The following is a 13,620-nucleotide window of genomic DNA, read 5'->3' as shown; positions in this document are numbered from 1 at the left end:
ATGACACATTTAAAATGTGTAATACCACAAATTACAAAAAAATAAATAAATCCAGCGCCACCCACAACATAACAGTTCTTAATAATATGTCATGTGGTTTCAGGTGGTTCCATTTGTCTAGACAGTGATAATAAATAGAACAATGTAATGTCATTATTAATATATGTATATATAACATTATGATGACAATGATTTAACTTAAAAACGGGAGGTAATAATTGTTCATTAGTGACGCGTCTAGATTGTTCTGTTTTTAAGAGTGGCTTGATGACTGCAGTTTTCAGGGCCTGTGGGAAGACACAGAGAGAATACTGACCGGAATCAATGATAATGAGATGCCCAGTTGGGCACAGGTTAAAATGTATAGACAGCTTCATGCAAACACTTTAAAATATGCTGCAAAGTAAGTGGGGTTTTTTTTATTAAAGTATCCCTTTTACTTGGTATATTCTGTGATCTCATGTAAGGACAAATTGTCCAAACACCAGCGTGGAATGTAGGGAGCTCAATGCCAAAAAGACACAAATAAGAAAACAAGCACTTATCAGTGTCTGAAAAACCAACATCTGAATTTTCAACATTCCTTTCATTTTCTAGCTAAAACTGGGCTTTCAAAATGTCCTCTTGTGGCAAAGAATTCAAGAGGAGAACAGCTCAGAAATATGAATGAGGTCTACTTTAAGTACAAGGGCACATGACTCCTCCTCGACTTCGCTTCATCGCTCAAAGGCAGAACCTGTAATCTTAGAAGAACTATGAATCTGGAGGAGGGGGAACAACGTACAGGGAAGTATCTTGAATTTCGCTTTAAGTCTTCGTTGTCTTGTCTTTTCACTGTCTCGTGTCTGATCTGCTTCTTCTCACACGGCGAACAAGGCGTCAATTAACATTCCAAGTCTTGGCCTGTCAGGGCACTGAAAATCACTTATGCCTCATCTCTTCTCCATGGTCACACTCCTTTGTTTTAAGGCATAATAACAGGAGAGAGAAAATAAGTAAATCACGGGCATGGCCCTCTTTACCATCCGTTGGGTGCTCATTCACCAGCTTATGCTGCCGCAGCCGGTGTTCCTCAGTGTCATCCTTTTTTTAATGGGAAGCCTTGACCTACTGCATCAGACTTCCATAATTCATAACAGGCAGTTGTTTTGTTACATGAATATGTTTTGATAACTAAGATAAAAACTTTTACTATACACTAAAAATCATACAGTAAGTTGGTGTCTCTTCACAGCCTGTCTGCATTTGATTGTAATTAATTGCACTCTAAGGAGTACTTCCAAAAATAATGAAAGATCTTGCAGCCCTGACCATCAAATGTTCCCAAATAGAATTCCAATCACCACTAAATCCCCATAGGCCTCCCTCTGGGGAATCTGTCGGCTGTGTACTGTACTGACGGGTGCAGCCGGAAACCCTAATGTTCAAGCCACGGTCTTAAAATTCCCGAAACCATGGAGCTGTTTTCCTCAGGGATGAGTCTGCAGCTTTGACAGCCATGGTGCTTATTTGTCTTGCTCCATAGCCATTTGAATACTGCTCTAAAAACTGAGCCACAAAAACATTTTTATAATTTGTCATTGACATTCAAGTTGTCATTTCATAAATGTTTGACACAGTGCTACTGTGTAGCCAGTCCTGAGTGTTGTTAATATTTTCTTTTCCGCACACCTGTCATTCTTATGTAAAGTACAATGCTTTTTTGATGTCAATTTCATCATTATTTATTATAAGAGAGGAGGGATGACTTGAGTATGCATTCTCTATATGCATTACAGCACCAATACAGTAAGACAGCAAACCCATGCATCCTATTACTTAAGAAGTAGAATAGTAGTAGGAAGTATCTTCCCTGACCAAGACAGACATGTTTAGGCATACAAGATCCCCCACAAACAAAAACAATACAAGCCGAAGACAAATTTCTTACATGCTTAGAGGTAGTTTTAAGGTCTAAGCAAGGGTTCTCTGCTTCCAAGAGTGCAAATTTTCCTTTGACACATTCAAATCCAAAGACATAGGAAACATACTATGCTCAGGGAATACACGGCCATATCAAGATGAAGGCCAAAATTTCCAAGAACAAATCATTCTCATGGTGAATTGAAATGATTATTGACTTCTGTGGTAGCCTGATTCGCCTCACAAAGCTGTCAAATATTTAACCTCAGTAATGTAGTTTAGGCAGATACTGACATCTTCTGACTGCTGAATGGACTGCAGCACTGATTCGGATGAGCAATGAGTATTTTCACTATTTAAACCGTTTCAACTCACAGAAAGTGCTTCGATATATTGCTGAGGCATACAACTTGAGGGGTAGTGACCAGATAGTGACCAGATTAGATACTGTAGCTTGCAGATTTTAGATTACAGCAATACAAGTCTTCTTTCTTAACGCACATTCTGGATAAATCTTTCTTCACCAGTCAGTGCATCCAAATAACTTCAGTTTCTGAAGGCAAGTCACAAAAACACAAACCAAGAGTGACGGACCATTTAATGATCTTCAGAAGTAAGTTAAACAACCATTTATTTTACAGTTTAAAATGTCCTCATGGAGGAACAGCAAAATACACTCAAAATGAAGATTGATCAAAAGACAGTTTTCATATTAATCACCGTTTTAAGTTTGTTTTTTTGTATTTTCTTCTCATTTGTTTATCAAAAATTATAAGTGCCTTCAACATAACCATGAGAGTATTCAGCTTGCAGTCAGAAATATTTAAGCCACAAAACTGACAAGCATGGTTTTACTTTCAGCATCGGTTTCATACACCTCATCTCCTATCTCTTTCAGACTGCTTTGTTTTGTTGCACAAAACAAAAATAAGGACCCTGAAGAAAGACAATTATAAAGGGGAAAATACACAAGAGCACAGATTAAGGACATTAGTATTTACAGCTTGGCTCAAGGAGACAGTTAAGGGGAGGGAGACAAATGATCAACACATCCATTAGCGGCATGATGTCAAGTTCAAGTCACATTCTTTGCCTCTCTGATTTTACTTTACCCTTTAAGATTTGAAAATAAAGCATGCTATAGCACATCTGTCATGAAGTCATGGCTTAAATGACCTCAGGATGCAGTCCTTAATATGTGAGAGGATGATCTTCAGACAGCAGGGGGCAGTAGAGGACCACATCAGGAAGAAGAAAAACAGGCAACCCCTACAATACAATGGTTCCTTCAAAATGAGGATACAATTTCATAATGTAAAAGCACTGTAGTAACAGAGTTGGGATGATGGACAATACAAAAAAAGGAATTAAGTCTGCCCTCTGAGTGGCAAAATACAAAGTCACATATGAAAATAGGTTCTGATCGATTTTTGTTTTAGATACATTGCGTGTGTTGAGCATTTGCAAAAGACATTTTGGCACAGAATCAATTAAAAAATTTTTTGTGAATACCACTCCTGGATCTCGTACAGATCCTTCCCACCATTCCTCCTCTTGTCCCTGCCCAAAGAAAGAAAGAAAGAAAGAAAGAAAGAAAACACTGAGATTTGAAGATCTGTCTTTTCAAATAATTCACTTGGTCTCTCCACATTGCTTCAGTCTTTAAATATTTAGAATATTTACAGTTTCACAACTGTCCACAATACCCTTAGGCTTAAAGAAGATGCAAACAAAAATAAACAAATTAAATATTCTTTATATAGTCCCCTGTTGAGGCATTGAGTGTAAACTGTACAACTCTAAACGTCCCCTCACGAGTTCCTGGGGCAGGGAACACTTCGGGATGGAGAGTTGAGTCCGGAAATGACGTAGAAATTGGTTGATGGTGAAGAAGCAAAAGCAGTATGATTGATCAGGCGGAAATGATTCTTGATAATTTTCCAGGCAATGATTTTCTTTTATCTTGCACAAGCCTGTCTGATCACGAGAGGAATTCCTTTACATGTATAATTTTATACTCAAATCTGTACAGAGTTCACAATTTTTTCCTTAACATAGTGCAATGACTTCTCACATCGTTTGTCTTTTTAAAAAAAAAAAAATCACAATCACTTTTATGAAGGTAAAAAATATCCCATAGAAAGGTCTCAATCCATAGCTTTATGAATGCTATGAATTAGAAAAGGCTATGCACAACACCTCCAAAAATGGCAAAAATAAAATGAGAAATCACAAATGATCATCAAAAATCCCCGGTCAACCCTTCAGATCCTCTCTGTAAAGGTATAGTTTTTGGAATTCAATGTCATTGAGTGACTTAAGGACTTGGTGAAGTGAAGGAGAAAAGGTGAGTGCATGCTAAATTAGATTTTTCAAAAAGTCAAACTCATAAAAATATGAGGCAATTCCAGTTTACAAAACTGGACGAGTCCAAAAGGGCTGGTGTTGGCTTTGTTCAAGAAAAAAAATGGAGGTAATTAAACAGAGGCAATGACAATCATGAGGTGAGGGGAAATGCTGGAGATGCTGTTGAGAAGGTCCGGGGCCAGGCGCGAAAGGTGACTCTCCGAGAATTCACACGGCGGGAAAATCTGCACCACATAAGCTGGCTGTGAATCCAAAGATAAAAATAACATGATGAGAGAGGGAACTAAATCTTCATGATAGTTCATTATGAAACATTGAACCTTTTTAAAAGAAAAGTAGAACAGAAAAAGTTTCGATAACCACAGACCTGATTAGAGCCAGGGTTGGGCACATTGATGATGCCAGCTGCCTGTTTGGCTTGCAGGTAGGTGATGAAGCCACTTTTCAAGGCTTGGGTTTGACCAAGGACATCTTCTTGGTCTCGACCACAGGGTAGGGCCAGTAGCAAACAATAGTCATTCTCCACCTGCCATGAATGACAAGTCGTTATCATAAATGTAAACATAAAAAAACATCCCCAGAGTGTTGATCAGGTTATTTGCTAAAATCCATGAATTTGCGATAATTTGATTAGTCTTATTAAATATTTTCACCCAAATTTTAGAACCTGCTTTTCAGAGATAGTAAAAAAACAAAATACTCACAGTCATTCTACGTGCCACACTGTCCAACTGGGAAGCCTCAAGCCTCATCCTCTGGACAATACGGAGAAGAGGACCTCCCTCTGGGGGCGGCAGGGAGCGCTGGGCCAGTATGGTGTTGCCAGAAACAAAGTGCAACTGGACAGCAGCCTGGTCGTTCTTCAGCGCCAACAGGCCTTGCCATACAATAGGATATTTCTGTACAAGAAACAACAGAGAATGGTTTTTGAACATATTTTCCTGTTATTGTCTTGAAAATGTATTGCTGGTCAATCTGTCTTCCTACCGTCAAAAGCTGCACCATGTCAATGGAACGATGTCCTGAATGTTCCAGCTTAGCATCAGGCCGTGGCTGCAGTGAACTTGATGGGGGTACTGCTGGCGGAGGTGTTGGCAGGAAGGCTGGAGGGCTTTTCTGTAGAGATAGATCTGGCTTATGTGTAAGAGCCATAGGAGACGTCATGGGAGACTGGTATGAGGGTGAGATTGTATCCCCTGGTATTCGGGAAATGTGTGAGAGGTCTGTAGAGGTAGCATGGCGAAGATGGGAACTCTCAGGCTTGGAATCACTTCCTCCCCCATGTGACTGAGACATTTTACCCCTCTGAACCAGCTCAGGCTCAGGAGGGACCTGAGTAAGAAAATACATACCAAATGAATAGAGCTATGCATATTTAGTATGGGTATATGAATATGATCTATAAACTTGAAAATGCAATTATACATGCTATATAATAAAATGCTCAAATATTTGTATAAAGTCAATAATAAAAGTATATCAAGTGACCTGTGACGATGTAATGCCTTGGTTAGCCAGGTTGTGTCCTGATGAAGGATGTCCTGTAAACTGGGATGAGAAGCCCCGCATGTCCCGATATACTGGAAAGGAGCCTGCACCTCCTGGATGCATCAGCTGAACCCCATGAGGGTGAGGAGACACCATGACAGGACTAGATGCATGGACTCCCCTGATTCTACTTTCGTTGGAGGGTGGATGTATCAGCTTTCCTTCTAGTGGTTTAAGGGATTCATTTGTGGAATGTTCGATGCTCTTCCCTACTATAGGACTCTTTGAAGGTCCAGAGATGTTGCTTAAAGACGTTGTTCCAGTCTCTGAGGTGCGTGACTGTCTTGCTTCTACAGCAGCCTGCTCTCCCAGTTGCTGGTGCATGAGAATTCGCTGGTGCATGTCTCTGTACTGGTCCATGCGTATGCTTGAGTGGAGCCCTCTGTGATCACTGTGAATCATCATTACATCTGATTGGAGCTGGGGCACTGAAGGTCTACTAAGGGCTTGGTTAAAGTGCCTGGGGTCTTCTTCACTTGCACTGCTGCCACCACCACCACCACCTGATACTGACCCCTGGGGACTTGAGTGAGACTGCAGTACCATATCTCGGATTATATTAGGCTGCGGCGTGTTTGAGCGCTGTGGAGGCCCTGGGTGGGGAGAAGACATGGAGTCACCTCGCCTTCCATAGTTTATCCCAGACATTGGTGGAGTGTTCATCCTGGCTTCATGAGCCATTGCCTGAGTAACACTGTGAGGTTGAATTATGACGGAGGACTGTTCTGAGTGTGGGTGATGCATACTAGAATGATATGTAGACATTGGTGGCATGCCATGACCCAGAACGACAGAAGTTCCTCTAGGAGAATTGCTTGGAGGACAGGCTTTGACAAAGGGTGAAGGGGAGTGAACAGCTGTTCGTGGGGACTGGGGTTCTTGCTTTAGGTGTAGAGCTGACCGATCAGTTGGGATGCCAGGGCTGGGGCTCATGCGGGCTCCAGATAGGGATGGATGGTGTGGACTCATGACTGGGCTGAGGTTAGACTGCTGAACAGCTTTGCTAATGTCCATCTTTTTCGGTAGAGGTTCTGTCCCCAGTCCTCTCTTGCCATGCTGCTGTATCACAGCTTGGTTGTACATCAAGACTTGAGGAGAACTAACTGGCTGTTGGAACATCTTTACCACGCCACCCTGGGATGCTGTGTGATACGGAGCTTCAGATTTATCACAACCAAGACTCTCCTGCTTGGTACTGGAAATGACAGGTTGAGTGTTATAAGACTGGCCTGTCAAAAGAACCCCTGTGTGCCCATAAGCTGTAGGAGGTGGGGCTACTTTTTGGGTAGGCGACTGGGATGATGTTATGAGTGGGTCTTGCTTTACTGAAGATTTAGACACAGATTGCTGAAACTCTATATCACCAACACTGGCTTGAGGAATTTGACTAATTTTGGCTCTCATCCTGTGAGTTCCTTCAGTTTTCTGACCTGAATAACTGAGAACAACAACACCCTCTGATGTGTTGACCCTTAGGCCAGGACTGGAGCCTGTACTGAAGGGAGTGGTCTCAACAACCGAGCGCCCTCTTGCCCCATCTTCTACTATATCCATTCCATGGTAGCGATTATTCTCATTAGAGTTTGATCTAAATTTTTGCTTGGGAATAGATAGGCCAATGCTTCGGTTGCTTAGGGAAATTCGTGGAGTTTCCTCTGTATCATAAGGCATCGGAATTCGACTTATTACTGAGGTAGCAGGAGAAATAATTGTATGCTGGGTCTTCTCTCCACAGTTCTGTTGGGACTCAGTTAGTGGAAAGGGTTTGTGGTGTATGGGCTGAGGGGGTAAAGGTGGTCTCTCTTCAGGATGTAATTGTCTTGAACCCACTGTATCAGATGGATTTTCATACTCTGACATCCGTGAAGGATCTGACATTGCAGATGTCACCATAGTTGTAGGTATAGAATTGCTGTTTGATGCAGACACATATTTAGGTTCCATTAGGATTTTTCTTAAGGTACTGGAACTAGGGTCAATATCCGAGGCCTTGGTGTCAGGAGGCATTGGGGGATTTGTTGAAGGTGCAGTTGATGCTGGTGCAGAAGGAGTTACCACTGTGACGTGGCAAGAAGGAGCAACATAGATTCTACTTTCTTCAGTTCTAGGAGGCCAGTCTGGCGAAAGTGGCATTTTGGCAGGCCGCAGAAGGGGTACACTGAACTGGGATACAGGTTGTGGACGGGCAGTGGCAAGGATAGGGGTAGATGGCTCTGCTGCTTGGGGATGCGTTTTACAACTGGGGATGTTGCTTGCGCCTGAATGAAAGGCAGATTCTTTGGGCACAGGCTGTTCAACTTCAGGCTGCTCTGCCTCTTTGGGCGTGTCTACAGTTATAGCACTTGTAACATCACGCCTACAAGTTGCAACGGCAGTGACCACAGAGGCTGCTGCAGTTGCCCCAGCTGTAACAGTAACTGCTTTTGAGTTGATGGTTTCTGGATCTTCTGGGATAGACTCCGGTAACTTGACTGGGGAGGGCTCTGATTGTGAAACCTCTTCAGCAGTATCCCCTTTTTTGTTAGCCGCACCTTTACGACTTCTCGACTTCTTTGGGGTTTTGGCTCTGACTTTGCCTGTTTTCTTGGGTGTTTCAAGCAGAGGAGTATCCTCAGCTGCCTTAGACGCTGCCATTAGCCCCTTTGGGCTAGGTGTCAGAGGACCATCATCTGAGTCCGCTGTGAGAATGTTGTTGATCACCATGTGTGTTTCAGGTTCCATAATTTCATTGGAGGAGGAGGGTATCAAGGATTCAGGGGTAGGAATAAGGGCAGTGTAAGTAGGAGGAGCTGTGAAACCATCTGCATCTGCACATGTTTCTTCAGCTGTAATGGAATCAATAGCGGCTGCAAGTTCAGTTTCGCTAGCAGGATTAGCTCGCTTCTCCTCCTCAACCTCACCTTCTGGCTCTACTATGACAGGAGGCAATACGGTAGGTTGCCCTGAAGGTGGTTCCTTATACGGTCGAGGAGGTTGCTCAACTGTAAGTTTAGCAATATTTTCAACTGCCTGCTCTAGTTCCATCTGCCGTGCTAAGAGGGCAGCAGCTGGATCAGCAGGAAGTTCAGGTTCTGATAAGGTGTCTTCCTTTTCCTGTGCGGCAGGTTCTTTTGATTCTTTTGGAAAGCCAATCATCTTTGTTTCCTCATTCTCTTGCACTACTGTCTTGGCTTTTGTAATAGTAGGAGCTTCAAATGACTCCGGCTCATCGTCCTCTGAACGAAGTAAACCTTTTACGTCATCAACGCTTACACGGATCTCAAGATTTTTTAAGCTGTGTGATTTATCTTCAGTGACCTGCTTGTTATTTCTTTTCAGCCTAGGTGTTTTCACTTTAACACTCTTTTCAGACTGTTGTCTCCTCTCAGAGCAGCTGGTGTCTACCTTTTCAATATCCCCATCAGTAGATTTATTTCCACCAGAATCTTTTAAGTCTTTTTCCTTTCTGTGCACTGGTGAGCTTGCGTTTTCCACCTTTTCAGATAACTTCCCAAACTGTTCAGAATCAGCTTTAGGTTTAAGTTCTGACTCATCATGACTTGCCAGGTCAGCTTGTTCAGCTAGCACTGTAGTGCTCCCACACTGTTTGTCTATTCTACCTCCTTTCTTGTTAACTGGAGCAGATAAAGTCAGTTGTGTTTGCTGTACTTTCTGGGTGCGGGGTGAACGCCATCCCTCAGAAGCTTTCACAACCTCTACAGTAGATGAGGTCTCCTTGACCTCTGTTTCCTCTTCCATCATTTTCTGCTGATCCCCCTTAATTGGTGATACATCCTCACCTCGTTTGACACCTCTTTTAGGTGGGCGTCCTCGCCTTGTATTGGTAGATGGAATTTGAACATCTTGCTGTATTGGTTCTTTATCAGCACCACGTTTGCGCATGGAGCGTGATGACTCAACCACCTCTTTGCCAACTTGGTCATCTTCGTGTAGCGTGGCATAGACTGACCTTACATTCCTGCGACGTGTTCTCCCATGGATCAAACTTGACTCAAGGTTTTGCTCAGAATCTGATGCATGAATTGGTGACTTTGATGTGGTTTTAGACTCAAATGATGCTTTTGGTACTTCTGCTCGAGGAGATGAGGCCCTCTTGAGCTTCTCTCTGTCAATCCGTTCACTCTTTCGTGTTGCAGGTTTCTCAGTTGCAACAATTTGGGAAGGTTGTGAAGTGCGTAATACTGACAGTGGTTTTGCCCTTTTACTCTTGGACTGTCTGCGGTTTGGTAATGGTTTTATTTCAGCCTCTAGCTCTGGCATACACACCTCACTATCTGTCTCGGCTTTCTGAGATTCCTCAAAGTGTTTAGTTTCCTGATTTTCTATTTTAGGTTCTGTCTTAATAATTTCAGATTTTTCTTCAGTCTTTGGATAGTCAGAGTAAGTAAATTCTGCAGTCTCTCTCTCAAAACCACTTAGGGAACCACCAGGAGTGGGAGGCTTATCTTCCGCAAGAGGATTATGCTCCACTGCCAGACTATCTCCAATTTTTGCTTTGGGTTCAATAAACTCTTTTTTTGTTTCCATTTCATTTTCTGGTTCAAGTGGAGGGGTTACAGTTAACTTAGGAGCAACTGGTTTGAAGTCTTCCATAGGAAGAGAATGGGGAGATGGAGATACCTCAAGAACTGGCTCTACTTTTTCTTCTTTGACAAATGACAGAGGTTGATCTGAGGATGGAGATAAAAGTTCTTTCTTTTCTGGTGAAGACATTTCTTTAGGGGAAGGAACAAATGGTGAAACCGACAAGGTTAATGGAGGACTGGCTGATTTGTCATCAAGCTTCAGTACTGGCTCCGATTCCTTATCAGACAACACATTATCATAATTCTGCACCTCATCTCTTTTAATCTCCACCACTATCGAATCATTCTCAGTATCAGGTGGAGGATGGTCCTTGTCCTTTTGTTGTTGAAGCTCCAAAAACCGACTATGGAAAAGAACTATGGGCTCTTGTGGGATGTCACCTATTCCAGATTCAGGCTGTGCCTCAGTAGCACCTGACTTAGCAAAAGGCCTACCGACTCCAGTTTCTAAATCTTGGTCTTTACGTTCAAGATGCTGCAAACGACGGGAATCCTGTTCAAAGATTGAGCTGTGCAGGAAGCGAGAGGCAAACAGGTCCTGACGCTCTTGGTCCTGTGGCTTAAGTTCCTCCTTTTTATCGTGCAGCTTTTCATCAGAGTCAGTACGAATCTTTTTCTTTTTCATATACCAAGACGGAATAGGTCGAGGTGCTAGCTCTACCTTGTCCTTATCTGAACAGCTGTGGGAGGTTGGAAAGCGCGAGGGAAGAAATGACCAATTATCTTCCCTGGAGGAATACAGTGTCTTGGCTCTTTCAAGCAGTGCTTTTGTGTCAGGAGTTATAGTTTTATCTAATGCAAAAGAATAAAACTTGTTCTTTTCCAATGAGCCTGAAAGCTTCAGGTCTGTCATCCTCTCGTCACGTTCCCTGAGGATATAAGACAAAGAACTATTGCACTTGGGCGAGATGTGTTTGTTTTCTCCATCATCATCCGAATCTGACTGCACTTCTCCAGGTTCCAAATCCTGGCCAAGGCGTTTGCGAAGGCTTTCACGTTTTGCAATATCACTTGGAAAAGTCATTTCCATTCTAAGTGAATCAGACTTCATCCGTCTTTCCCAACGTTGCATTAACTCCTCATCACAGCCAAGCAAGTTTGTCTTAAGCTTTGGAAGCTCAGTGTCAGAAGACTGAAAATGTGTGGCTGTCAGGCCCAAACTGTTTTTCAATGACTCTGTGTGTGAAAATTTATCATCTGTTGTTGGAGAAGATTTTCTTTCCTTGTTTATAACTGACACAGAAATATGAGCAGTTTCATCTTCCTCATTTGCAGAAAAGTGACCATGTCCTATTGAGGATGTTATACTCTGATAGATGTCGTCATTCAACTTTTGGGAACTTGCAAAGTTCCGCTCTCTTTTTGCAGTGACTATTTCAAAGTCGAAATTCTCTAATTTCTTTCGTTTACAGGAAGAGAAGTCATCATTGCCCATGTCCTGAATTGGTTTTCCAACATGCACGATATAATCCTTTTCAAAGTCACGTGTCTCATTACTTGGTGGGTTTTCAAACTTGACTAACTTATCAGGATCGCCAAGCTTGGGTCGGAGCCATCGACTCTGTTCAATTTGTTTTGTGCATATATTATTCTGGTCAATGTGCACAAAGTGTTCGTCTCCATCATCTGAGTCTCTGCATTTCAATCTCCCTTGTTCGTTTTCAGACAAAACTTGTTTCTGTTGTTCTTTTAATTCATCCAAATCAAGGCTGCCATCATCTGACATCTTTGTGAGACTGGAGCTGTTGTCACTTTTTAAGCATTCTAAATCAATTTTAAGGTAGGGAGAGTCTACTTGATCTGTAGAATCTTCAGGCAGCTCCCCTAGCCGTGATTGCCGTTCCAGAGAAAGGTCTATGGAGTTGCTTTCACAGTCTCGTCCATCTTTAGGACTGTTAACTGAAACCATTCGGACACATTTATCCTTGTAGTTCTCCTTTTTATGGATCCCTTTTATCAAAAGGTTCTTATCCAAATCTGTCTCCTTAGCATTGTTCCATAGTTTATGAAGTCCAGGTCTAACAAGATCCTCCTCACTAGTTCTCTTCTGTCGATCAGTTTTCCCAGAGTCTTCAAAACGCCTTTTCCTTGCAGCTAAACGGTCAATATCCACAGAAATACTGTCAAATCCCATTTCAGATTTTCCATGTTTTTTGGATTTGATTTTAGCATCCTTGTCAATAACCTCCACTAAACTGTGCATATTTTTGTCTCTGGCCACCTTTCCATGCTTAGAGATATCACCTTTTGATGATTCTGGGCGGAATGGAGGACTCCTCTGGTCAGCTGAAGGTGATGACAATCTAGGACTGTCATTCCCACCCCTCTGTATTTGTTTTTCTTGGACAGAATGACCAATCAATTTTCCTTCTTTTTCTTTAACACGTGTTAACTGCACAACACAAGGCAGAAGGTCTAACCTTCCTTTGCTTGAGCCTTCCTTTGGAATTTTACTGTTTTTACTTCGAAGGACAGACTCAGGGCTAACATCTCTTTCAAGTTCAGGTTCTGTCTCACATGCTTGGATAATAGGTGATGCGACTTTCAGCTTCTTAAGCCTCTGTTTCTCACTTTTGTCCTTGTCCCCTCGATCTTTACGTCCAGCCCGTTTCTCCTTTTCAACCAAATTCCCTCTTTCAACATCAAAGACTCGATCCTTCTCAAGTTTGTCAGTTTTATTATACCTTTCAGTGCGTGCCTTTTCAAGTTTTTCAAATCTGGGTGGGGAGATTGAACTGCAGCTACCACTTCTTTCAGAAGATCGGCAACAAATACGGCGGTCTGAATCACTTGGTATCCTCTCAGAGAGTGAAGGACAGGCCGTAGGGCTAGCAGGACGACGAGAGGCAATGTGAGATGGGCTTTGGCTACGCTCAATGGTCCTCCTCCCATGATCACGTCCACGATCTGTTTCAAAGCGCTCCCTCTCTCTCTCTCGTTCCCGTTGCAAATAGCTGTATTTGCGAATGTCCTGCTCATAAGGGTCAGCTCTGTATTCTCTATATTCCCGGGGATCGTCAAAGTATTGTGGATCATAGTAATCTCCCTGATACGGGTCCCATTCAGTGTAGAACTCCCGACTTCTGGCAGGGTATTTGCGACGTGGATCTTCAGTATATGTTCCTGGTGTTCGTACATTTTCATAATATTGTCTTTCTGCTTGAAACTCATATTGAGTTCGTCGATCATCCCTGCCAGGAAATAAACCCACATAAGC

At 42.5% G+C, this 13,620-nt stretch overlaps 1 protein-coding gene across 2 annotated transcripts in view; it reads right to left on the bottom strand.

Annotated features, from left to right (window-relative positions):
- Window positions 1–2,482: 2,482 nt before the first annotated feature.
- spen (spen family transcriptional repressor) overlaps window positions 2,483–13,620 on the bottom strand; it is a 28,224-nt gene continuing 17,086 nt past the window's right edge. For both annotated transcript variants that reach the window (XM_044210648.1, XM_044210649.1), the window contains exons 11-15: window positions 5,758–13,594; window positions 5,257–5,601; window positions 4,974–5,168; window positions 4,637–4,795; window positions 2,483–4,511 (exon numbers count right to left, since the gene is read on the bottom strand). In XM_044210648.1, the coding sequence (XP_044066583.1) occupies window positions 4,380–4,511; window positions 4,637–4,795; window positions 4,974–5,168; window positions 5,257–5,601; window positions 5,758–13,594 (8,668 nt within the window). In that variant the 3' untranslated portion in view covers window positions 2,483–4,379. The remainder of the gene's footprint in view (window positions 4,512–4,636; window positions 4,796–4,973; window positions 5,169–5,256; window positions 5,602–5,757; window positions 13,595–13,620) is intronic.

The sequence above is a fragment of the Siniperca chuatsi genome, linkage group LG10, assembly GCF_020085105.1.
Source record: "Siniperca chuatsi isolate FFG_IHB_CAS linkage group LG10, ASM2008510v1, whole genome shotgun sequence".
NCBI classification, from domain to species: Eukaryota; Metazoa; Chordata; class Actinopteri; order Centrarchiformes; family Sinipercidae; genus Siniperca; species Siniperca chuatsi.
Note: the sequence above shows the minus strand (reverse complement) of the source record. Positions and strands in the feature narration are given on the sequence as shown.